Here is a 27,118-nt window from a genome sequence, read left to right as displayed (position 1 = left end):
AGCCTCCAACCAGGCAGATGCCGGGGTGCTCCCGTCGTCGCTTGCTAGGAATTTCCACAGGCAGCAGGCTGACACCTCCCTGCAGTCGGGCTGCAGAGGTGCTTACGGAACCGGCGATGAGGATTTGTCTAAGCAGCACTTTTGTTCACGTAGCCCACCAGGCACAAGCTCTGCTTGGTCAAGGATGAGAAATCGACCGGTGTCAACGTCCTGATGCGACTCAGCAAGTCCTGAAAAGGCGACTGTGCAGCTCAGGACGTAACACAAGGCGAGGCAGAAGACCCTGTTTTCGGTGCTAAGCAGACCCAACAGCATGACCCATGACAGATCATTCTACCTCGAGCTTTCAGTTCACCCACCCACGAAACAGAGACAATGATGTCTGTGGTTGGGAACACCTACAGATTCATCAGTCTGGTCAAACAGCCCTGAAGAGACAGTCCTGTCCACCCTAACGCTCGGAGCAGATGTTCTGCACTAGGGTGGTTTTTTGTTTTCATCCACTTCGAAAGAGGATCAGCCAGCTCACAAAAGGCACTTTTAGGTTGGAATAAGGGCATCCCCATAGCAGAGGCACCAGGCAGTGCTAAGTTCTGCGACAAAAAGCTCATTTCAGCAAACACAAGGAGCACAGACGGATGGTCAGGAGAGAAACGAGCTCCTGCTCCAGCTCCTCGCAGGGCTGTCGCAGCAAAGTGATCAGCCCCACATTCTGGGGGTGACAGCCACCACGATGAGTCAATGAGAGAGGATCTCCCAACCCACGTGTCCTGTACGAGCCCCTGTGTCTGTGGTGCCGGCAACTGGAACGAGCAGGGTCTAAGCACCAGCAACTGGAGCACGTCAGAGTATGCACGCCAGTGTGTGATCCCAAATGGCAGCTGGTGAGCAGGGGCAGAGGCCTGGGAGCCGAGTATGTGCGTGTCCGTGAGCGAGACAGCTGGAGGTAGTTGGTTACCAGATGATCCAGGGGCTCCAGACCAAGTGCCAGAGGGACTGTGGGGCTGCAGGATGACTCAGAGCCAACTGGGGAGCACAAGGATCCAAGGCCAACTACTGGATGAACTGAATGCATAAGCCCAGTTACTGGAAGGATCCAACTGGGGATCCAGGGGCAGCTGCTGGACAGAAGGCCAGCTCCTGGAGGCATCCACGTTCTACAGATGTATGTGTTTCCCACTGACAGACCCTTATCCTCATCAGCCAGAGAGGGGAGCTGAACGTTGCACACAGCATTCCTACAGTGCCTGCAAGGCTCTGTCCTGCAAACTCCAAACACTCACCTGGATGGCTGGGACAAGGGTGAAATACCCGATCAAGATGATGCCAAGCTCTGTCGCCATGTTCTTCATAATCGACCAGCTCTCGTTGCTCAAGCCTGGAGAAAGAACACACACAGACAGGTAAAAGGAGACAGTTCACTAGTGGACAAACGGGAGCACAAAGGTCTCCTCATTGGATTCCCCTTCTTTAAAATTAGGCATCTGTAGACAACAGGCAAAACAAGGCACTTTCAGGCTAAAATTCACCTGACCTGTGTTGAATATCTAAGTCAAGGAAACGAACTGTAGATTGCCAGTGTCTTTGTTAGCTGGATTACTGCTAACTGCAACAGGAGCTCGGGATGACTCTCTGCTCACAAAACTGTCCTGATTTAAGCAGGACAAGGCACTGCACAAGGCAATACAGGGATTCAGAAGCGCAAACAATCACTGAATTTTTGAGTCCTGTTTTCAATCTAGGATACAAACCACTTGTCTTTTCAAAACTAGAGAGATTTTTTCGGGGCATTACTCTGGAATCTCTCTTCCCTGATGTTTAGAAACACCTTTTAAGTTTGCAAACTCCACGGTTTGAGCACGCTCAAATAGTTCTGCAGGAGCAGAGCGTATCTATAGTAGAGAAGCCACTTTGTCACAGACTCAGCAGAACTTGGTATGACCTGTGGGCTGCACTGACGATATTCACCACACGAGAGGACAAGGTGCTAAATGTCTATACCAGCAGATACAGCTCTCTCTTACTAACACTTTTTAGAATTTGTTTAGCCAATGCTTCAGTCAACAATCTTAACAGTGGCCACAATTCCAAGCTTGCATTAGTTCTTGGAATTATCAAAAACAGTACGAAAAGACTAACAGAATACCATCCATGTTCAACACGCACAGTCCTTGTTTCCTTCACAGACCAGAATTAAGACAATTCCCCACATCCCAGTCCTTGGGTTACCCTAATTTCCTCTATCTCGACGTTTTTCCCGAGCAGGCTGCGTACCTTGGGCGATGCGTAGCTTCACTTCCAGGTCAACGGGCGTAGAGACAACCGACTTGGTGAGAACCAACACGTTCTCTAGGCCAATCACCACAACCAAGTACGGAAATATTTCTCTAGAGGAAACAAAACCAGAACTGAGAATGAGATCCTCAGTGGAAAAGAAAGGAAGAGAGCAAGTTAAATAGCAAATACACATCCCAGAGTCAGGGCCAGGAAACACTACCCAGTGCTCCCAGCCAAATCCCTTCTCGTACAATGCTGCTCCATGATGAGGTGAGGGTTCTGCATTTCATCTGCTTTGGACAGATATTAACATTTTTGCAAATCTGCATGATTTTCTGGAAAATGGCCATTGCAGACCACCATTAAATTAGTCTTAATGTTCATCTCTTGCTCAAAAATGGACTTTGAACACCACCGTGACAGACTCAGTATTAATTAGTCAGCGAGAGAGCATTGCAACAAGAGGGCAGGGAGCACGTCCCACCACCACCAGTGAAAATCCCGGTCAATCGTGGCTAAGCATTACATTGAACAGAATTTTCAAAAAAAATTCTCAAGTGAAGAGCACGTGCAGTGCCTGGTTCAGATACCCAGTGGGCAAAAGCTTCCACACCTTGCAGCTGCTGTAAGCAATCCAGTCTTGGGCAGCGAAGAAGACACATGAAGGGACTTCTTTGTTGGGAGGAGATAATTAACATGCATGGAGCTCTGTTCTCAGTACTCCAGGTTGCTGAGAAGCTGCAACACTGAGAACAACACGCGATGTACGTATGCTTTGTACATAAATAAACTAAATCCAGCCAGGGGTAGTTTCTACTCAAGAGTCAAGAAAACACCGGAATGGATTTGCCCTTCAGAAAATAGGCACGCAGAAGAGCAAGGCTACCCACGGTCACCACCGTGATTTTATTCAACTCTTCTTCTCACCCCTGAATTTTTTTCTCTCTTTTGAACTACTTGCAGTCCAGATCGGAGAAAAAAGCTGTTCCATGCCAGAACATGGTAGACAGTAAATCTCTTCACTTCCCTCCAGCTAAACTTAAGCAAAATACTAAATCTTTCACCGTGGAGGGTAAAGGATTTGTGCTGTGCTGGTATGTACAGACCCAAAAGGAGAACGTGCGTGCGTGCACACACACACACACCCCTTGGCAAATCACTAACAGCCAGGGTTTTGGAAGAACATCTCCCGCTTTCTGCCATAACCCCCAAGGACCATCTTCCCAAACGCTGCTTTCGATGGCCTGCAGCCATCTGACATGGGCTTCAACATCTGCACGCACACAGCTGTCAGCAGCCTGTACCTGACAAGCTCCGCTGGGGAAAACCACCCGGAACCAGTGGAACCACTGCTAACTCAGCCAAGTCATTCCAACGGATTCCCTGAGCAAACGGTACGCTGGAACAGCAAGAGCTCCATGGAAAGCAAGATTCCACAAACCAAAAAACACGCTCCACGCACGTTTCTCTAGGCATCCTGACCAAATTTGACCTCTACCAATTGTGCAAAACACTGGTCCATTCACCTCTTGTCCAAAACCTGCGCCTACTTAGTGAAAAAAGCACAAAATATATATAAGCCTCTCATGGGCAGCTTCCTGTTAACGTCAAAGAATCCAAAATCGAGAAAGTACAACTTAGTTCTGCCTTTATCGAAAGCATTTTCAGTTCATAACCTGCGTCATTCCTCCAAGCAGGAGGACAAAAGCCAGATGTGAGAACAGCTCTTCGCAATCCTTTGGAATGGGAATTGCTAAATAAAGAGAAGCCAACAAACACAAGGGAGAGTTCTGCTGCCCAGCCCATGGAGCACGTTATCTGCAAGGGTATGTTCCTGCAGAGCCCTTGCAGGGCGCCGTCCTTGCGCACAGTCCTGCAAGATACGCAGGGGTCTAGCATCATTTCCAGATAAGTTGCCGCCAGCCTTCACAGGGCAGTCCAAACACGGCAAAGAAACCTGGAATTCTCTCATCAACTACGTCTTTAAACAGTGGCTTCTACTGCAGGAGACAATTGACTCAGAGTCCCACGTTACGAGTTTCGATAGTCCTTGAAGAGTCAGCAGTTGTCGCATTAAAAGACCAGGAGTTAAAAGCAATGAGGCATTAGGTTTTCTTGAAGAGTAACGTGACTCTGTGCAGGACAAACACAAGCCCTGCAACTCCAAAATCTCTGATTTTTTTGTCCCCATTCAGAATGAGGCAGACGGCAAGAGATCCTCGTTATATTTCTTAGGATGCCCAGAGAAGCTGTGGCTGCCCCATCCCTGGCAGTGTTCCAGGCCAGGTTGGATGGGGCTTTGGGCAACCTGGTGTAGTGGAGGGTGTCCCTGCCCACGGCAGGGGGGTGGGAACTGGATGATCTTGGAGGTCCCTTCCAACCCAAACCGTTCTATGATTCTATACTTTCTGCCATACAGTGCCAAGCACTGAGAAAGAGCTTACAAGAGGAAGATGACGAGCAAGAGGAGACATCATATGGTGTCCATCTACTGAAACATTTACACTTCACTTATCACTTTGATGTCAGAAGGTGCTGCATCACAGCATGATCCAGCATCCCAGAGAGCCAAAAGAAACGGTACAGTTAACTCCTAAAGAAGACAGATCTTCTCTGACTCCATATATACTTGTGAACAGAGACAATCTCTGCTTTATCCAAAACGTTTGGAAGATTGAGGAATTTATCACTTCAGCTTCTGTTATCGAAAATGTAAATGTTCACATTCGAGCTAGTCATAGAATCATAGAATGGTTTGGGATGGAAGGGACCTTAAAGATCATCCAGTTCCAAACCCCCTGCCATGGGCAGGGACACCCTCCACTACACCAGGTTGCCCAAAGCCCCATCCAACCTGGCCTTGAACACCTCCAGGGATGGGGCATCCACAACTTCTCTGGGCAACCTGTGCCAGTGCCTCACCACCCTCAATGTAAAGAATTTCTTTCTTATATCTAACCTAAATCTGCCCTCCTTCAGTTTAAAACCATTGCCCCTTGTCCTATCACTACATGCCCTTGTAAAAAGTCCCTCTCCAGCTTTCCTTATAGTCAGTTTAGACTTTTTTTTCTGGTCAACAAGGAGGAGGATTAGTTCCTATTTTAGACCATGATTCCTCTAACCTAGCTGAGATGCCAACTTGTGGGCTGGTGGCTTCTGCTCTGGACTCATCTAGAGACTCTCCCAGTTTGCCAGCTTGCAGGATCCCACTTCCAGTGAACTCCACGTATTCTGCTCAACTTCACTCTTTATTCTTTCTTAAACCCTGCATGGATCATGCCACCTCTCTCCACTTAGTTTTCTTTCCTGTGACACAAGACTAATGCCTACCTCACCTATAATAAGTTTACTTCGTTACAGAAGATGAATAATGATTAAGGTCCAGTTTATGCATTATACCAATCTGTAAGCAACAAGCTTTATTCTAATACCTTACAAAAATCAGAGAGGGAAAAAGGCTTATGATAAATACAGGTACCATTAGAAACAAACACACCCACATCCGGCAGGCTCTGCTGTAAGCAAAACTGATAAAAAAGGCTGAAAGATCAAAGTTTAACCAGACTCTGCACCCTAAGCTGGCCAAATCCTAGCATGTTGCCACTGGTATATGACACTCCAAGAACACTCTGTGCCCAGTGGGGAATCAGGTAACGAGGGAAAATGCTCCAGCAGACACTGGGGAATCAGGAAAGGGTCACTTGTCAAAAGTGGAAAAACCCTCAGTGTCATCAGACCCCATCACCACAGAATCCCAAGGGTCTTCCATCATTTATAGAGCATGGCAAAAATTTTCATCTCCAAAGGAAACTGTCTATGCAGTCATTTTAAGGCAAAGAAATTTTGCTGGAAACTTATTTTTACAAATAAGGACTGAATTAACTCTTTCTATCCTGTAGGAGGAATAACTAGATCAGTTTAGTCCTTCTGCGTGACAACAGTAAGGGTGACAGTGTACAAAGATCTTGGTTCTTGCACTAACCAAAACTGTTCCCTTGGATTACTCCCACATATCTGCATCCAAATATTGCCTTTTTTCTTGCATTAAAACTGTGAAATCCCAGTGGATTGTATCTATTTTATTTGTAGAGCTCACAGAACAACGTGGAATTGATCCACAATTAAGGTTCCAAGGCAGTAAAACCAGAAACAGCAAATACTTCATCTTCTAAAGTCAATTACTCATAGCTCTTTTAGGCTTCTAGGAGAGGAATTCCTCCATCTAGGTCTGGCTCCTGGTAAACTACCACCAGCATTGAGGAGTGTCCCTCATAGGCCAGACTTTTCATTGCTCCTGTGGTGGGGAGAAAAGAAGATGGGAAGAAAAATGATAGATATTTCCTAAACTACTTAGGAAAGGGATCTGAAAAACAAAAGAAAGATTCTGAACTGAACTTTAATTACTGAGAAATGAAGAGTGTGTAGAACTCAAGCAGGTCAGGTGCCAGTTGGAGTTTTCTCAGGGGTTTCCAGTTTGATACAAATATAACACATCGTAGTAACCACATCAAAAGTCCCAAACGCCCACTCTAACACGCACAGGAGCCCCAGTTGAAAGAAGAGCCCACAACTGTCAGTGGTGGGTGCGAAGTCACCTCCCAGGCACAAATACCACAGGTCAGTTCTGCCACCTTTAAATATTTCTGTGAGTCAAACGTGACAAACCTCCATCAGCCAGAGAAAACGTAACAAACCCTTCTGGATGCTACCAGAAGTCACTGCAGGAGGAAGGTATGCGAGAGTCTACCTAGTTGCCAGGAAATCGAGTTATGAATAAGACGTTGTCCCAACAATTCCTTCTGCTTTAGGCAGAAAGAGCCAACTGCTAAGCTCAAAGATCTGCTAAGATCTCAAAGACCAAGCATTTAGCAGCTGTTTTCAAACAATTTCACCTCCATCTGCCCTTCTCTAGGAAGAGGTCTGGTGCTGAAACATACCCTCCATTAAGAGTAGGCGTCAAACCAAAGAGCGTGCACAGCCCAACGGACATGAGCAGAGAGCTGAGCACCGTCACCACCGCTGCCAGCGCCAGGCCCCACTTGGATTTCACCATGTCAATCTTCCCTGAAAAACAGAACGCACAGTCTCGGTTACCAAGCAAAAGAAAATGCTGTATCAATAAAAAAATCAAGAAGGGATCCTCATCCTGACTTATTTCAGCAGGCAGCCCAATACCCTGCGACCCAGGAGTAATGGTAGCTCAGCTTCAATGCCTAAAATGCAGCTCCCAGGTCTGAGACCCCCCCAGAACGTAAGAGGTTCTATAAGAAGGGTGGGACAGAGGATAACGCGTGGCTTGCAGCTCGAACTAGCTCCAGCACAGCACTGTTGAGGCATTAAAAAAGGAACTGAAATGTGGCTAGTAAGGTCTGAGACCACCAGAACGTGTATTTGATCTGTCTGACACAAATTAGTCTCTCTAAACTGGAAAAAATGTCCTTACTGTGGCACTCAAAGCTGCCTAAACCAGAAAACACCTCAGAAGATATCACAAGGAATAACACCACGCTGGCTGAGAGGGACAAATTAGCAGAAATCAGATAAGCAGGACTACTAACTCTCTATGAGACAGTTCAGGGGCAAATGTCAACACCACCTTTCCTGCTGAAACAGGAGGGAACCGCTGTGGGCACGAGTCTCTCTTATCTATAGCCAGGGAAAGGGCACCATGCCACTGATCCCTTACAGCTGGCAAGTGCACAGGTGGCTTATTAGCTTGCTCTCCCCTCAAGGGTCTCCACCCCACAAACCTACGTGTGGAGAAGTAGATGTAAGCGAAGAGTATAATGTAGGTGGTGACGAGGGGTATCAGCTCAGCAATGCCAATCTCTTCCTTGAAGTGGACGTGAACGATGTTCTCCTCTCGCAGCGTGCAGTTAGGGCTGGGATGCAGCAGCTTGAGGCGAGAGCGGAGGCTGCTGAGGAACCTGAGATGACAAGGGAGCAGGAGGATGTCACTGTACCTAACAACCGGCACGCAAGTCCAAGGAGGAGCTCCGTGGGAATAGATCAGGCAGTAAGAAGCTCTGTAGATTCAAGCAGACTTCAAAAGCACAGTTCTCCCTAGGCCTGACTGCCAAGTCTGCTCCTCCGCAGCTCAAGCTGCCACCGCACAGATGTGACGAACGCAATCTCACAGACCTTGATTTCCATGAAGAGGCAAAGATAACTGTGAAGACTCAGCAAAGCTATTTAAAGCAAGGACTCATCATCCAAAATCTTGGCCCTGAGGAACAGAACATGCTGTCATCTCAAACATTGCCTGAATTTTACATAAGTACAGCTGATGAAAGGTGCTACATGACAGCCCTTGACGCTGAAGAGTTCTTGCATGGGCGGCAGCAGAGCGAGTTCTGGCTCCTGTGCTGCCAATCCTGACCTAGGCATTCCCTGGGGAATTCTGTGCAGCGCAGAGCGGAGCATTTAGTCCTAAGATCCACTCAATCCAAGCTGGCTTTGCCAACACTGCCAAAGCGGTTTCACAGTTGGTACCAGCTGAATTAGTGCTTACTGGAAAGCAAACCACTCCATGCACCAGGAACTGGGTCAAAACAGCCTACTGGGCCTTGGCTGCAGCAATGACAGCTCTGCGTGCAGACGAAGCCCTCACCAGGGGAACCCCCATGGGCAGCTTTGGGTATTGTATGTATTTTTTTGTAAAGAGAAATTGAGAACTGATAGTGTTTTATTTCCCTAAAACCCAGCAAGTTTTTTCCCAAAACCAGCCACCTGTTTTTCTATAGCACACTCAGAAGATTCTAAAATCCTCTAAAACACAAGAAAATGGAGATTAAAGAAAAACACAACAATAATCAGAGGAGAGAAAACAGCAAAGTTGCCAAGAACCGAATGAGGGATCTCTAACACAAAACCAGCACAGCTACAGCTCCTTACCTGGAGTCATACCGCTGGAGACCCAGGGTGACAGTGTACGACACCACCCGCTTCCTGTTATAGAGGTTCACCCCGCTGTACTTCCCGGGCAGTCCGAACAACAGATCTGCAAAACCACAGTGTGAACGAAACACCAGGATGACCAAACAAAGAAGAGAGGACACAGAGGTGTTCACTGGGAAGAACCATCATTCTTGCAGGAGGCATGTTCTCAGTGCTCTGGTGAGACTTCATCAATGTGTATAAATAGAATCATAGAATCCCAGAATGGTTTGGGTTGGGAGGGATCTCAAAGATCATCCAGTTCCAACCCCCCTGCCATGGCCAGGGACACCCTCCACTACACCAGGTTGCCCAAAGCCTCATCCAACCTGGCCTGGAACACTGCCAGGGATGGGGCAGCCACAGCTTCTCTGGGCAACCTGTGCCAGTGCCTCACCACCCTCAATGTAAAGAATTTCTTTCTTATATCTAACCTCAATCTGCCCTCTTTCAGTTTAAATACCTGACGCAGGGGAGTAAAGCTGGAGTGTCTCTTCCCAGTGGTGCCCAGTGACAGGACAAGAGGCAATGGGCACCAATTAAAACAAGGGAAATTCCCTTTAAACAGGCACACAAAAAAAATCTTCCTTCCTGTGGGGAAGTTATCTGTCCTCATTATCTTTCCTGACCAGGCAGGTCTGCCCTCTGATCTAACCGATAAGCTCTCAACTGACTTATCACCCATTCCGAAGCAAAGCTTCACGCGTTCCTGGGGCTCTGTCACACAGAGGATGAGTCCCCTTCCTTGCCCTCCCAGCCTGTCCTTCCTGAGGAGCCCATATCCACCCCCAGCAGCCCCCCAGTACTGTGAGCTACCCCACACCGTCTCTCTGAGCTGCATGGGGTTGTAGCCCTCCAGCTGCACACACCTCTGATTCCTCCTGTTTGCTCCCCACACCCTGTGCACATCAAGTGGGCACCCACTTTGTCCTTCAACAGAGGAGACGGGTGTTATCTTCAAGGATGCAGCCAAATAAAACCTTGTTTTCGCGTGTGTCAGCGTCTGATGTGAACCAGAGGTTCCAGGCAGACTTTGCATTGCAAAGGACTATTTAATGTCTCTTCTGTTAATCTTGTGCGCTAAAACGCAGACCTCAAACAAATTCTGCATCGTGACAAACACTATCGCTGTTCTCGGGAATTCCCAGGATATTGGGGACCTCTAACTTGGTTGCAAATGAGTCCTCAAAGAGAGGCTCCTGTGCTCCAAATCATAGCGTGCACACGCTCTGGGTGCTCAAAAAACAACCTTTAAAACAAACTCGCTTTAGGGTTACAAAACTCCTTTTCGGATACGGCTTCCTGAGACCTACAAAGTTCATTTAAAAATGAAGGAACAGCATTTTGTCTGGCCTTATGGAATCACTGAATAACATGATTCCAGGCATTGTCAGACTTATTTTTTCAAATTAGAGAAAAGAATACTTTTATGATATCCAGTGTCAACTCAGGGTACATACAAGCAACTACCAGTGAACACACAAGAGGGAGCAGGATAAATGTTCATTTTTCGGTGACAATGAGGCAGTCTGAGTGTGACAGACAATAGCATGAGGGAAAAAGACAGGCACAGGTAGAGTAAGAATAAAAAGACTTGGACAAGTCACTTGCTATTTTTACACCTACAGAAAGGAGTCCAAGTGGAATTATTCACTTTCCACGAATACAGAACTGAGTTCAAACACAGATATAAAATGAGAGATGACATATATTTGGTAGCTTTGTTTCAGATGCTGTGACTAACAAAACGCCACCTGATTTAGGAATCTCAGCAGTCTAGATGTCGGAGATACCGAGGATGAAACAGCCATGCAAGCTGTAGGCATTTCTCACATTTTCTTTGGCACTTCAGCATCTCACCTTTGAGAGTAGCTGATGTTTGTAACGTCTTTGGTTCATGCTGGTGGATGGTTTTGATGATATCTGGGTCAGCATTGAATCGCTCTCGGTCGTTCTGCCAGAAGTTCCCTGGAGACAGTAACAGACAGCCGTGTTCGGGGAGCAGATTCCGCAGCTTCTTGAGGCCAGGCAGAAGATCTGTTACCTGAAGGCAAACTTCTTCCAAGCTTTTGACACCAGAACTGAAATGCAAACAAAGGTTAGACACTGCCGTGTGTGTTGCAACTCTCACAAACAAAAGGCAAAGCTGCGAGATGAATACCCCAAGGAGCTGCACCACCATCTTACTGCTCTTGTTCTTCATAACTAAGGATCAAGAGCCTCGGGCCACAGACTGGGATCTCTCTGCAGCACGTGTGCAGGCTCCAGAACCCCATTATCCTTTCTCTGCATACTGCCTGGCCATGCAGCTTTCACTCTTCACCCATCCCAAGCACCACAATTTTCAGTTCCACGTTTAAGATACCTCCAGTCTACAGAGAAACTGTCTCCCTGGAATTCTTCTTCAAAGACCTTAAACTCCTCTGCATACTTCCTTCCACACATGCCATGGAACATTTTACAGAAATCCTTATTAGTCCTCCTGAGGTGGATTATTTAAGGTGTGCAGAGTGCTCTAAAATGCACAAAGGATTCAGTATCTGCAACTGTGCAAAATGCTTTCAGAATTCCTCTGCATTGTATGGAAAATAAAATGCCTCACGGGTTCAGAAACTAATAGAGGTGTAACTGGTATGAAATGGAACTTGTGTTTGTTCCCAAGCTTCATTTTAACACAATTACATAATCCTTATCAACCAGTGATTCAAGCAAGACTCAACTTGGGCTTACAACAGGATCTGACTGTGAAGTTTAGCGACATAACCTGCCAGCACGCTGTGTAGCCGGACAAGGAAGAGCTGCTGACCCAGAAGAAAATGCTTCCCTCAACGTGATTCGGGCAACTGGTGGGATTTGCACGGGAAGAGTGTGTTTACCAAAGGTTAAGATACAAGAGACCAGTCTTCCCTGGCTCCAGCCTCGCAGATTGCAGAGAAGGTGGCTCTTGAAGACAAAGCAGTTAGGGTCCTATTGAAGGAAAAGTTTTTTTTTCTATAATGACTACGAAGAACAAACGTGGAAACCAACCACTGATGATCTGAGTTATGTCTTGGTGAAAACTCCCTCCAGAACCTATATCCTATCACTATATGGCAGAATATCTAGAAAAGTCACAGCTATCAAAAGAAAATACTAGAAAATATGCTTGAAAATACTTTATCTATAGTAACAGAAGCTTTCTGAAAGATAATTTAAAGGAACTGACGCAGTGATGCCTCTGATAACAGCTCCAGGAAGAGTAAGATGATTATTGGTTTGTATTTCAGCTTTAGCTGACTCTGCATCGTAACAGTTCATGCTGCAGATAAGCCCACGCACACCGCCAGTGCCCCTGCCAGCACGCTCTGGATGCAGAGGGCGATGCCAATAACACGAACTGGAGCAAACTACAAATTCCAGTTCACTTCTGACTTTTTACAAATGATGACTGCTCAAAGTTTCAGCAAGCTTACAGCTGATGAACATACAATCACCTGGTGTTTCTTATCCACTTGTCGATAATCTTCAGCTTCTTCTGTACTTCCATACGAAGAAAATCAGCTGCGCTTAACTTCGATACCGACAAAAGCAACTGACAACAAGGAACTTCATAATGACTGGAGGTAATTTCAGAATTTATCTCAAAGTTAGATGTTTCCTGAATTCCTGAGTCCATCCCCAAAATGGGAGCCCCTATCCCAAGGTTTAGGTCTAAGCACTTAAATCTTTTTTCTTCTGGTGGCTACGTAAGTTTAATTTTGCTTCTGTGCTGCATCACTGTTCATCAAGGGCAACACCAAGTTGCAATGAGACGAAAACACACGTCCTGGGAGCAAGTTGCTTCTAAAATTGGCAACTATATACCGATTACGATCCAATGTTACACATATGATAAAGGAGAAGAAGAACTGAAAACACAGACAGAATGTCAGTGCCAAGGCTTTGTGAGATGGCAGGAAAGAGCTCCATGTTTAACAGCATAAATGGCATTTCTGAAAAATCACCCCAGAGAGAGCAGGCAGCTCATGAATCTTCAATCTTTTGAACCATGACACAGGAATGGTTTAAGGAAAGGGACAAATCATCAGGTAGAGTAGTAAAGTGGACACTCTCAAAAATGAAGCAGGGAAGGATGCTGTCAAGGAATAACAAACAAGAAGTAAATCTTCCCTATCCGTGTGAGTTAGAGGACAAAGACTGAAGGAAGCTCCTGACTGAGGAGCCAGGAGATGATCAAAGACTCTCATCTCCCCATTTTTCACCACACCCGGTCTGCTCTCGGCGTCGTTATTCTCACTGAACACTGACAGACAAGGAGGGAAGCTTTTCTGTCCTTCAAGAGCAAACCTAGCCAAGAACTTGACCACAAATAAAAACTTAGAACTTGAAGAAAAACTTATTTAAAAAAAAAAACAACAAACAACAAAACAGACCCAAGTTAACATGTATGAAATGTATTTTTGGCTTTCGAAGAGAAAATATGCCAAACTAATCTGAGTGGTCTTTTCTGTAAAATGCCTGACTTCTTGGATAAGGGAAGTACAGCAGATCTCAACTACTTGGGCCTCAAAAAAGCTTTGGAAGCAGCACCACACAGAAAACGCACAGGAAAGACAGAAGTTAGCACAAAAATTGTGATGTAGTAAAGAAATAGGTTAACAGGAAAACGGTCGTGGGGCTGCTGAAAGGGGAACTACTGGTACTGAGAAAAACCAAGTGGAATGTCTCACAGACAGTTCAGAGAGCCAGGATTATTATATATTTTCATTAATAACCTTGGAAAAAGATATCGGGACATCTGCCAAAGACACAAAATAAAGAAACACCATTAACACAGAAAAGGAGCAGAATATCTGAGATGGATGATGCGAGGGCTGGAATAAATTTAATCCCCCTTCTTCTAACACTACGAAGTGCAGGACCACGCACTTGGGGACTGACAAGAGTTTCTGTTGTGAAGTGGCTCCTCAGCTGGAAAGACAGAAAGGGACACGGGGAAGTTAATCAATCACTTCATAACATGTAAAATCGATGTGGCTGGCCAGGAAAAAGGGACCTGCAATCTCACTGTTTTCAGGAAAGGCATTTCCATGGAAAATAATGCACAAATGAGACTCCTCTGAGAACACTGTGTACAGTTCTGATCTCCCATGTTCAGGAATGATACACTAACAGTGCCAAGAGGAGCGACCAGGATGACAAACTGCCTACAGAGTAAGCCAAGAGTTTCATATGTTTAGCTTAACAAACAAGGATTTGGGGTGGGGAGCATGAGCGCTCCCTGTAAATATCTGGAAGCAAAGGAAAGCTATTTTTGTACAAAGGCTGTGTCAGGACAAAACCAAGCAGGCACAAACCACTCCTAAACATAGAGATGCTGTGGCTGCCCCATCCCTGGCAGTGTTCCAGGCCAGGTTGGATGGGGCTTTGGGCAACCTGGTGTAGTGGAGGGTGTCCCTGCCCATGGCAGGGGGGTTGGAATTGGATGATCTTTGAGGTCCATTCCCACCTCAACCATTCCATGATTTTATGATTCTACAGCTGAAGTGGAAAGCCAGGAGAAGGTTTCTGACCTTCACAATAGGCACGGCGGGGTCAAATGAACTTGCTTTAATACAACACTCCCGTGCTTACAAAGAGACTACACGACGCTGCTATCTGCTGTAACAGGTATGACCTTGGACGCCCCTTCCAGACCTCTCTGCCTAGGACTCTGCCTGGAAAGTTCCTGAAAATTATCAGTAACTAGAGGACAGGCAAGTTTTCTAGCACAAAAGCTAAACTGCTCTACGTGTAGGGTGGATATGAGGTCACTTGTTAGCAGCGATCTCTCATTTTCTTTTAATTCTGAGAATCTTACAAATTCCAAGCTAATAATCAGGCTTACGAGGCAGTCATTGAGAAGATGGGTGCGTACCACAGTGGGTCAGTCTGCCTTCTACACAAACTTTAACCAACAGCAATTACCTGTCTCTCAGGGCATGGTTTCTAATCTCCTCCACCAGCTGGAAGACGCGGGAGAGTGGAGAACGAAACACATCGACAGCAAGGAAGTTCTTCTGCCATGGGGAGACGATGGCTTTCACAAAGATCTGCTGAATGTAGGCCACGGGAGCTCCAACGTACTGCGGGGAAAACCAGAGGGAGAACGAAACCACACGGTGAGTGGGAAGCTGCTCAGCGGAATTAGACCACAGCTTGGCAACCTTTCAGGAAGGGGTTTGCCAGACTGTATGTGCCTTTCCCGAATTAGAGGTGAAACATGACAGTACTAACCCAGCAAGAACAAAAAGAGTCTGTTTCTCAAAGAGGCACAATGCCACTGGCCATTTTGGCATCACTCTGTTCCACTTCTTTGTGAGGCAGAGGCTCTCAGCTCCTGCTGAATTTGGTACCGGGATGAAAGGCAGGAGCAGAGACTCCCTACCTCTCCCAACCTGTGCTGATTCTGCTGTGGGCCGTTTCTTTGTGCCCAGGCTGCTGACCCTGCCCTGGGGACTGCAGCGCTGGCACGCCGTGGCAGCCAGAACTTTTGTGCTCTATTAGCTGAACCAGGCAACAAAGCAGAAGGGAAGGTTTAATCAGCCAGCAGCAGCCCGAGCTAACGGCGTAGTGCAAAAAGCTCTCGGTGGCACCAGGGAGTGTAGAACACAGCAAATGGTTTCAATCACAGCGAAAAGAGCACACATGGAGAGAGTAGAGAGCTGTAGGCATCAAAATCATTAATCCAACAGGTAAGTTCTACGTAAGAGAGACTCTGGAATGAAAAAGAACAACACAGGTCACGAAGGATGAATTTAGAATTGTTTCCTGATTCCCTGGACCAGGCTATCAGCCTTCTTGGAAAGCATCAGGGTTCCAGTTTGTTCATGCAAAAGAGAAGTTCATTCCTTATCCTTAACATAAGGGTATAAGCCTAGTTGACCTGCATACCAGCCAGCTAAAAAAAACAAACAACAAACCAAAACCAAACCCCACCTTTGGATTATACCCAAGTCACACTCTCTAGACTAGCTGGTAGTAGCTAGCTCCACAGTCTGTCTTTGGCTGTCTAAATTCAAATTCAAATGAAAAAAACTCAGTAGGACATGGGGAAATGGCTTTAAACTGAACGAGGGGAGATTCCGATGGGATCTGAGGAAGAAATTCTTCCCTCCGAGGGTGGTGAGGCACTGGCACAGGTTGCCCAGAGAAGCTGTGGCTGCCCCATCCCTGGAAGTGTTCAAGACCAGGCTGGATGGGGCTTTGGGCAACCTGGTGTAGTGGAGGGCGTCCCTGCCCATGGCAGGGGGGTTGGAACTGGGTGATCTTTGAGGTCCCTTCCAACCCAAACCATTCTGTCTCTATGATTGTAAACTTTAAGAAAAAATCCTGTGTCTTGGAGGTGTAGTGTAGACTACCTACATCATCAGAAAAAACCCTGCTAGATGCAGTATTTTAAAGTTAAAGGAGAGAAAATTGCAAGTGCCGAGGAGCTGGACACTCTGCCTTCCACCTCCAGGCCAGACAGACATTCCCATGCTACTAGCGAGCTAGTGATCTTCAAAGGGTCGACTGGTTGACAGCCAGAACCTAGATCCCTCAAGAGCAAGGCTGACAACACCAAAACCACCACTGCAATCACTGGGAGCATCTCCACAGTTAGAGCAGGAAAGGCTGACTAAATCCTGTTCTCCCCCTTCAGAGGAGGCCAAGTACACAAAGCGGTGTGTGTCAGCAGGAGGCTTGTCCTGCTGCTCGAGGCAGCATGCCTTCATATGACATTATCCCAGAATCCATCACTAAACTTATTTAAAACCTAATAATGCTTTTTAAGAAGTGTACTGCTTGCCTTAGATGAAATTATTCTTGAAAATGGGCTCTTAAACGGCATTTCAGAGCTTTTAGCTCTTCCAAATGCCTAACACAGAGTCATGGAATGGTGTGGGTTGGAAGGGACCTCAAAGATCATCCAGTTCCAACCCCCCTGCCATGGGCAGGGACACCCTAAGGAACCGCAAGGGAACCACCCCTCAGAGAAAGGGTTCCACACAATGGCTACAAGAGTAAACCTGAGCGAGTTTCGTTACCTGGAGATAACCCAGCCAGTGAAGACCTTCTCCTACCCCTACGGCAGGAGAGGGTGAGGAACCCTGGGAGGCTGCTGCTTTTCCACACGGATTCTTTGGACTGGTTTGGCACCTCGGGTAGCCTCAACTTGGTGGAGTTTTTGCCCCATCACCTTTTTTTTTTTTGACTATGGATGCCAAGGAACAGCTTTGGAGGGGTTAAAGGAGGGAGGGAAGAGGAAATGGCAGCGTTTGTCTGATACGGTGAGGCTACCACAAGACAAACACAGCCTCAACTCAGCAGTTACACAAAGCAACACGGCACCAGTACTGATGACAGCACAGCGCGGGTAACGCAGTGGGGACGTTTCACCCATCTTGTCTCCCCGCCGTCCACGCTCAGCCGCCCCAGCGCAGGACTCACCCAGTCGGGACGCTCGCCGAGATCCCCCTGCTGCACACCAGCGTCCGGAGAAGGTGGGGAGTAATCCTTCACCGGGGTGCTGTACTCCACAGGTCCTGTTCCGGGCAGCGGCAGCTTCAGCAGCGGGTAACTGTGGTTAAGACAAGGAAGGAACATGGCCGTTTGTTTTTCACTTGGTGTGAGGGGTTGATGGTTTCCCGCGCCGGGCTGGCACCACTGGCTGGAGATGGCCACGGTGGAGCCGCTTGGGAAACTCGGGAGTGCCCCACTCCTGGGGTGCCCGCTGGGCCGTGTTCACCCAGAAAGGGCTGAGATCTGAGAGAAACGGCCACAGCGACACCGGGTCAGTGAGGATGGAGCGGGACGAGGTGTCCCGGAGCTGAGTTTCCCCTGCAGCCGGTGGCGAGACGGCAGCGGCCCCCTGCAGCCAGGGATGGGCTCGGTGGGGCAGAGACACAATTGCAGCCCGTGGAGAAGCCCACATTGGAGAAGAGATGCCAGAGCCTGAGGGAGGTTGTGGAGCATGGGACACATGACAAGGCAGAGGCACACCTAGAGTCCGTGGGATGACCCACACCAGAGCGAGTGGCCACAACTCCCTAAGAATCCATGACTGGTAAGAGCCCGCACTGGAGCAATCCGATGGGGAAGGATTGCATCCTGCAGGCAGGACTCATGCTGGAGAAGTCCATGGATTTTTCCTTGTCGGTAGGGGATCCACTGGAGCAAGGGAAAATGGTGTAAGGACTCCTCCTCCTTTAAGAAAGGAGCAGCAGTAACATCATGGATGAGCTGACCTGCACTCCCCCATTCCCTGTCCCCCTGTGCCGCTGGGAGAGAAGGTAGAGCCGGGAAGAAAAGGAAAGCAGGGGGAAGGTGTTGTTTTTAAGATCTGGCTTTGTTTCTTTTTATCCTCTCAAGTAACTGGTTTTCTTTGTCTTTATCCTTTCAAGTAACCGTTAATAAATTGCTTTGCTTTGAGAAAGCCGAGTCTGTTTTGCCTGGGACCATGGTTGGTGGGTGCTCCTTCTCTGTCTCTGTCTCAACCCTCAGTCCATTTATTACATTTTTTCTCCTCTCCACTTCACTGGAGAAGGAGTGAGAGAGCAGCTGTGTGGAGTTTAGTTGCCAGATCAGCCTAAAGCACGACACTTGGCTTTTAGACAGTCTCTATGAACGGGTCACGAAAAATGAGCTCGCTCCAGCTCAATCCAACCTCTGCTGGACACGAGACACGGCGGCCATACAGGAGGGCTCCAGCTCTCATAGGAAGTTTGATGTGTCTCAACACAAGAGAAAATTGGTCTTTGTCCGTTGGAAACGGACAACTAAAGATCCTGGGAGAAGAAGAAGGGATGTTCTCCTTGCAGAACCTCACCTGAATTACTCTCAATCACCTGAAAGTTAGCAGTGCTAAAAACATCAAGCACAGCCACGTCCCAACTGCTCCATAGCCTCCGCAAAAACGAGACAAGCACTGTAAATAAACAGCTGCTTTCCTGATCCAAACACCACGCTCATCACCTAATCTTCCTCGTTAGGCTTTCAACTATTTCCAGTATTTGCCATTAACGTCACTGGTCCTTCTAACAGTAGCAATGAGACACCAAACCAGCCACGCAATATTTCTGTTCTCGCTACTACAACCTTCAGATGGTTGTAGCAGCTCCCCCACAACAAAGACTTCAAACTGTTTGAAAGTGGAGAAAATGAGGCTTCAGAGAGTTTAGAATAGTGGTTTTAGCTCTGGAGGTTCTCAAAAGTGATTAAATCTGTATCAGAATTGAAGCGGTGGCAAAAGCAAGGCTGCTGGTACAGAGGTATCGACCAACAAGCGGGAACTTCCAGCACCAAAACGCACTGGAGACCCGAGTTTCCTGGGCTTGCTGGCGAAATAACTTGATTTTTATTGTCTCGTGCACGACCATCTATCAGGCCTTAAACTTCTGACATATTTTCTCATTTATGGCTGAACTTTTCTTGCAATATTGCCAGAAGAAATTGAAAGGCCTTGGGGTTGTTTTCATGGTTGTTAACCCACCTCGTTAGGGATTAGCCTGAATCATCAGAGGCCGTGGAGGGGACAAGCAACAGCTGAAGACGAGGCTTCAGACTGAGCAACAAAAGGCTGCAAAAGAACAATGGAATCCAAAGCAAAGCTTGTCGGATTCGCTGTTTTATCAGTCTGACAAAATTACGACATCTAATTATTACCATTTTACAGAATTACAGAACGGTTTGGGTTGGAAGAGACCTCAAAGATCATCTAGTTCCAACCTCCCTGCCATGGGCAGGGACATCTTCCATTTTGTTGTGCAGTGGGAGGGAAGAGGAAAAGGAATAATAAAATCATGTCATAATAACATCAGAGGTGAAAATGCCCAACGACAGCCACAGTCTGGAGACACAGCACAGCCTCTTCTCTCCCAGAAGCAGCAATCAGTCCTTCTTAACGACACGGAGCACCTGCAGATGATCTGCTCAAAACCCAAAAAGCCTGGGGGAGATACATACAGCAATCCTCTTGCGCCCGACTGAGGCCGAGAGAGACATAAATTAAAATAAAAAATCGAGTACAGGCGATAAACAGAGCAGAAAGAGTCCAACAGGTGACCAAGGAAGAATGACTTTTCCACCAGATGATTTCAATGTTGATAGCCATGCCAGTTTTCACCCAACAAGCGCTGGTGGAGCTGCTCGGGTTTCAGAAACGACTTTGTTCCTCCATACCCAGGACCGGGCAATTGTCCGATACGCCAAAACAAGCAGCGCTCGGTGCTGCACCGGATCAGGAAGCCTCGATATCCAAAGCTGTGGGAAAGGCTGAGAGCAACATGGCCGATGGCTGCACCTCCACAGCCAGCGGTGAAGACCTGACCGCTGCCAGAGGTCGCCGTTACGGCACCAAGTAAAGGGTGACGGAAACACTGAGCTCTTCTTCATGCTGAACGTTTCACTTTTTCCTGGTTTAGCAAGTTCAGCTAGCCTTGCACGCCATCCTACCTTGGAAACTCTTTCAACGCTCGTCTTCCAAAGCAAAACCACCCCAAATCCTGGCAGAGGTCTAACTCGCAGGTGGATTTTTTTTTTTCTCGCTTCCTAAAGACCTGCCAGGACACAAGGATTTTGGCTTCTTACCAGTTGCTAGGTGGGGAAAACTATTTTCTGTAGCCAGAGATCAGGGACACATGGCAGGGTTAGGTCAACAGTTGGACTCGATGATCTTAAAGGTCGAGATTTCCAACCTAAATGATTCTATGATTAAAGTCACTCCAGTGGGTGCAATGAGCTCAGCCTACAGGAGCAATAAATTGTCACCTCCCAGGATGATGACTGCATCCTTCCCTTTGTCCCAGTCACCTAGATGTAGCCTAGGGAGCCAGCAGGATTCCTCATCCTGCTCGCTCGGTATAGCACCCCTAAATCCAGGGTGAGCCAGGGGGTGGATCAGATGACCTCCAGAGGTGCCTGCCAGCCTCACCAGCCTGTGCTACCGCAGCTGGTCCAGTGGAGGTCACCAAAATGTTGCCATGGCAGGACAACATGGTGCAAAAGGAGATACTGGGTTAACTGGACTCATCCAGCCTGTAGGAGACAATCTAAAACACAGTCTCCAGCTAATGCATTGGTGGTTACGGTGAAGATGACCCCAGACTTGTCTCAGGGGTGTACAGGGAAAGGACACAAGCTGCAGCAAGGGAAATTCCAACTAGACATAAGGAAAAAATTCTTCACAATGAGAGCAGTGAAACACTGGACAAGGGACCAGAGTAGCTGTGGACTCTCCATCATTGGAGCTATTCAAAAGCCAAGCAGACAGGGCTCTGAGTCCAACTTTTGGGGCTGGCCCTGCTTTGAGCAGTGACCTCCAGACACCGCAGAACCCCTCGTGTGGAAGGGATCTCTGGAGGGCTCCAGTGCAAACTCCTGCTCAAACCAGGGCCAACAAGTTGCTGAGAGCCATGTCCAGGCTGGGTCTGCGTATCTCCAAGGACTGAGGTCCCACAGCCTCTCTGGGCACCTATTCTAGTATTTGATAACTCTCATAATGAACATTTTTCCTTGTATCTAGTCAGAATTTCCCATCTGTCCATTGTCTCTTGTCCTTCCACTGCGTACCCTGAGAAGAACCTGCCTCCACCTTCTCTATGCCCTCCAATCAGTAGTTGTAGGCCAGCAGTAAGATCACTTCTTAGGGCTGAAGGTAGTCTTCTCAGCCTCTCCTTCTCCATGACACAGCTCTCCACTCCGATAGCTGGATGTGCTCCAGTATGCCTATGCCTTCCTCATACTGCAGAGCACCAAACTGGACGCAGGATCATAGTTTCACAAAGGCCAGAGGGTTAGCTCTCTCTCCCTTCCTTAGCTCTGCTGGCCACACTTGCCAGTGTAGCCCAGGAAACAGTTGACCTTTCTACTCCAAGGACACTCTGCCTGACTCATGTCCAACTTGTCCTGTGCTGGAAAGCTTCTCTCCAGCCCATCCTGCTCCAGAGGCTTACTCTATCCCAGACGCAGGGCTCTGCATTTGCTTTTTTGCCTTTGCTGAGCTTCCTGAGGGTCCTGTCGGTCCATCTTCCCTACTCACCGAAGCGTCTATGCATGGCAACTGTGCTCTCCACCTTTGGCACGATCTACAAATTTGGTGAGCACACACTCTGCTCCCCCATCCAGGTCATTAACAGCGATGTTAAACGGGCCTCACCCCAATCATCGTGGATTAGGGGGTTAACACGAACTGCTGGCAGAGCTGTGGGAGCCACAACTTCCAGTAGAGGGACAGGAGAACAGCTGGCAAAGGTGAAGGACCTGAACTTCCACAGCTGGCTGCAAAATAACCACCTGGCCATGATCACAGATGTTTTGCCAGTATCGAGCATGCCACATCAAGCAATTCTGGATTCTGTTATGCCCCTTCTGTGCTCGAGGCCACAAAGGAAAGCCTTAACATGCCAGCTTACATATCACACAAACTTGGAAAAGACCTTTCCTATGCTTTAAAAAAAAACCTACCCTCTGGAGATTGTTGTCAGTTGCTCCACCATGTTGTTTCTCAGCCACTAATACATTTACACCTGAATAAAACCATTTCATCACCAACAAACATGCCTGTTCTACCAGAGTGGAGTGGAGATGTATGTCATCAACTCCTCTACTATCAAACAATTTCCTCCTACACACGTTCCAGCTGCTCACAAGAGCCTTGGCTTTAGCTACGGAAGCTACCTGAGAAGTTGGGAAGGAGGAAAGTTCATCTGAACAATGACAAACAGCTTTCAGTTGGCTCAGGGTTACACAAGGCCTCGGAGAACGATGCAAGACACGATAGGGTGCCTCACAGCAGCTAATAGGAAGGTTAAGTTAAAAAAATAGTTTAATTTTCTGCAGAGGGGAAGAAGCAAACCACTCCCATCTCTAAGTGCAAGCCACCTCCCAAAATACTGGACACAGCAACTCATAGTTCCTCCATGGCATTTTTGAATGACCAAGATTTTTGTTTTGTTGGGTTTTATTTTTCACGTTAGGATTTTCAAACTTGTCCAAAATAATTTGGAAGTACATGCAAATGTAACGGAGGAAAGACTAAATGGCATTTCTTGGAAGACTCAAGGGCAACAAAATGAGGAGGGAAAAAAAAAAAAAAGGAAAATTTTTGACAGAAGAAAAATGGGAAAAATCTAGATACGTTTATGCACTGCTGAGGACTGTATCCTACGTGGAGCCAAGGCAACCGAGACTCCCATATTCCACCATCCTCTTCAGGCCTGAGGTCAGGGCAGATCTGTTGATATTTAAATCAACTTCAGCATTTCCCTGCAATTTGATTAAATCACAAATAGGAAACAGAATTTATGCTGTAGGAAAAGATCTATATGCTCCCTCCAATCCCTGATTTTAATCCATCCCTACAAGCAGGCAAGGAAGAGGAACTGCAGTTACTCAAACTGTTTGCCTCTTGCTCGTGTGATACAAACCAGGGTGAGATTTTCTCCATCCAGGCTGAAGTGTTCAGTGGGTCACACTGATGGGCTCCTTCAGCTTCCTCTACACTTCCAGGCTGCGCAGCCAACAAAAGCCATGTTGCCAAGTAGCACACAATTCCTGCCATTTCCCCATAAGCTAATGAGTCCTAATTCTAACACTCATCACTGCTAGAGACACAGAGGCAAAACACTTTCCAGTTAGGGCTCTGCTCTCCAAGGTTATTACCTTCACCAGGAGCAAGAGGTTTTGTCTTTGGTGATGTTGTCTTCATATTTGGAAAGAGGGGAGATTTCGATGGGATCTGAGGGAGAAATTCTTCCCTCTGAGGGTGGTGAGGCACTGGCACAGGTTGCCCAGAGAAGCTGTGGCTGCCCCATCCCTGGCAGTGTTCCAGGCCAGGTTGGATGAGGCTTTGAGCAACCTGGTCTGGTGGAGGGTGTCCCTGCCCATGGCAGGGGGGTTGGAACTGGATGATCTTTGAGGTCTCTCCCAACCCAAACCATTCTATGATTCTACATTTTACTGAGACTACAAGAGCTGTAGCAGCTGTGGTGTTAGAAGACACAGATGTGCACCTGTTAGGAACAGGACTTGCTGGCAGATTGCCTGGTACACAAAAAAAAAAAAAAGTCGAAACTATTTTTTATTATAATTCCTATTTTTCAGCAAGTATCTTCAGGGAAAAGGTCCCACTGGAAATCCACGGTTAAAAGATTTAAATAAAAGGTTAAAAGAGACCCTGTTGTCCGTACACATCTATGTTCAGCTCCTACAGTCCCTATGGCAGCACGACCTGGGTGGTACAGACTGCTCATGGCGTTGTTTTGCAGCAGAGCTCAGGAACAAGACCTGCTACTGGGACTCTTCAAAGCTCCCTCATCCTGAGCCAACTCCAGCACAAACACATGTCCCCATAAGAGAAAAAGGGACATATATTTACTCAGATCACAGTGATGTTTGAGGATTCAGGCTTATGAAAGGCTTCGAGAACGTCTGGTGGAAGAACACACCAAGTCCACGATTCTAGATCGCACTCGTTGTAAGCTATTTCAGTAAGACACTAAAACATTAGTTGTTATATTTTTTGTTAAATTTAGCCTGCCATAGGCATGTGACACCAGCTGATCTAGTCAACAGTACCTGAGACAGACCAACAGCAGAGATAAAAAAGGACAGAGTGAGAAAGAACCACGCAATGATACCAAGATGTTCAGTAGACCTACTACTTCAGATATCTATAGAGCATCTGTTAAGTAAAGAGAGACTTAAAAAACCAAACCAAGAGCTGCTGCTGAGTTGTCAGAAGCATCTCGGCTTCCCACAGACACTAATCACTGTGAGATGTGACAGGCCCAGGTCATTTCCACGTGCACTTCTTACCAAATGTGAGAACCACTCCAAGGGAGCAACAAGAAGGCAATTTCTAGCACTCAGGTTTGATTCTCCTTGCATTTTTCTTTGTTAAGAGATTTTTTTGACTGTCAGGGAAAGAGGTGAAATGCCAGAATGGAAAGCACAGAAAAAGAAGAGAAGAAAAGTAGGAGCTAAAACAGATGACAGGAAATGACAGGAAAGCTCAAAAAGAAGTTTTGGGTTTGAGAAAGGTTCTTTTCAGCTGCTCATGTGACAGCCCACCCTGACACCCTTCTGCAAACCTGAAACAGAGGAAAAAATAGATCATCTGCAAGTTATTACTGCTGAATTCTACAAGAGCACATTTTAGCTACCAAGCATGAGGTAGGTTCAAGTAAAGATGTTCATCCAACTACTTTACATATTTTCAAGACAGCTTAGAGGGCCAAGATGGAGAAGTGCCAGGTCAGCCCAAGGCACCTGGCAAGGCAACAGAACTGCAACCCTACAATTGCATATTCCTCCTCCTCAGAATCAAAGCAGAGATCATCACCACCCCAGAATAGTCTTCTGCTGGTGAACACGAAGGAGGGAGCTGCCAGGTCTTAGGTAGCAGGGCAGGTGGTGATATACTGCCTCAAAATAGCTACCACCCTTGTTGTGCGCGCTGGAACAAGATTTTAGCCTGTTTCCAGTCTCAACTGTCTACCACGAAGATAGAACCACCTGAAAACTGCACACAGGATCCAAAATTTGATAAAAAGGTCTTGCCAGAGGGTAGATAAGGCCAGATATCTGGCACAGTTCCCCGTTAGTACGTGCATAAACAATACCTGTTTCTGAATAAATGACGTTTGCTTCGCACTGTTTCCCACTGACAGGACCCTCAAAACCCTGCTCTGCAGAAGCCCAGGTTGCCCTCGCTCTGCGCTGCCAGCGTCCTCTTCCTCGTTACACAGAATTTGCTTCTGGGCTGCTCATGCCCACAGGAGAGCGTGTGCTCTGGGGCTTCTGGAGCACCGAGAGGCTGCCAGCAGCTCAGTGAGATGTTCTTTCAGAAAGGAACAGATGTACATGCACACACGCAACAGGGCTCTGGTTCCAGATGGTTCCACAGCTCTTCAGAACCTCGTGCTTGGGGCAGAGACTCACCTTCTGCTTAATCCTCCTAAACCTGCTTCACGGGGTAAGCTGTTTGATTTTAATAACTAAAAACAATGATTCTATGATTCTACTCTTCAGAACGACACAGGAGTTTCAAATTTACCCTGATGACCAGATTTAGAGGTATCATCTGTTCTTCTAGGCACTGGCCCAGGTTGCCCAGAGAAGCTGTGGCTGCCCCATCCCTGGCAGTGTTCAAGGACAGGTTGGATGGGGCTTTGGGCAACCTGGTGTAGTGGAGGGTGTCCCTGCCCGTGGCAGGGGGGTTGGAACTGGATGGTCTGTGAGGTCCCTTCCAACTCAAACCATTCTGGGATTCTCCGATTCTCCGAGCTGAGGAGGAGGAACTCCTCGTGTGTCAGACAGGCCTAACTGGCATTCCCACTCTGCAAGGGGGTAAAAAAAAAAAATAGGAAACACTCAAGTTTGTCCCTGTAAGGAACTGGAATGCCTCTTGGTGCAAATCCATTTAAATGGGATGATGAAAACGAACTGAACCTACAAAGGGATACACAGTAAAACAAGAAGTCACCAACAAGCCCTACACTGGCCAGCGGGGAGTTCACGCTGACGTGAGGACTAACTTGGATGTTCAGACTTCGATTAAGAATGAGTCATAGGCGTTTCTGCTTTTGCATTGAATATTAATTTATTAGCAAAACCAGACATTCTGTGTCTTCAGACACACTAGAAAACTGTCTACACAAAATACTTCCAAGGTTAAAGACAGAACACAATCAATCAGACACTCCATGGTGATGGTGCCACCTGATCCTTGAGACCTTTCTAGAGCAGGAGAAACAGCCGCCTGTTCACTGCTGTCACATTGACTGAGGACCAGAACTGATGCTGGATAAGTTGTGGACCACATGGTTTATGTCACCTTTTAAAACAGTTATCTGAACACAAAGATGGTCACGTCTTGCTCAGGTGTGGGGGAGGAAAACCAGAA

General features: G+C 47.2%; 1 protein-coding gene across 1 annotated transcript in view; it reads right to left on the bottom strand.

Annotated features, from left to right (window-relative positions):
- SCAP (SREBF chaperone) overlaps positions 1-27,118 on the bottom strand; it is a 63,949-nt gene that overhangs the window by 18,658 nt on the left and 18,173 nt on the right. The window contains 8 exon segments of the mRNA XM_086614384.1: positions 1,284-1,378; positions 2,275-2,387; positions 7,215-7,341; positions 8,032-8,204; positions 9,172-9,277; positions 11,074-11,294; positions 15,160-15,317; positions 17,665-17,794. Of these exon segments, the coding sequence (XP_086470510.1) occupies positions 1,284-1,378; positions 2,275-2,387; positions 7,215-7,341; positions 8,032-8,204; positions 9,172-9,277; positions 11,074-11,294; positions 15,160-15,317; positions 17,665-17,794 (1,123 nt within the window).

The sequence above is a fragment of the Tauraco erythrolophus genome, chromosome 7 (assembly GCF_009769465.1).
Source record: "Tauraco erythrolophus isolate bTauEry1 chromosome 7, bTauEry1.pri, whole genome shotgun sequence".
Taxonomy (NCBI): Eukaryota; Metazoa; Chordata; class Aves; order Musophagiformes; family Musophagidae; genus Tauraco; species Tauraco erythrolophus.
Note: the sequence above shows the minus strand (reverse complement) of the source record. Positions and strands in the feature narration are given on the sequence as shown.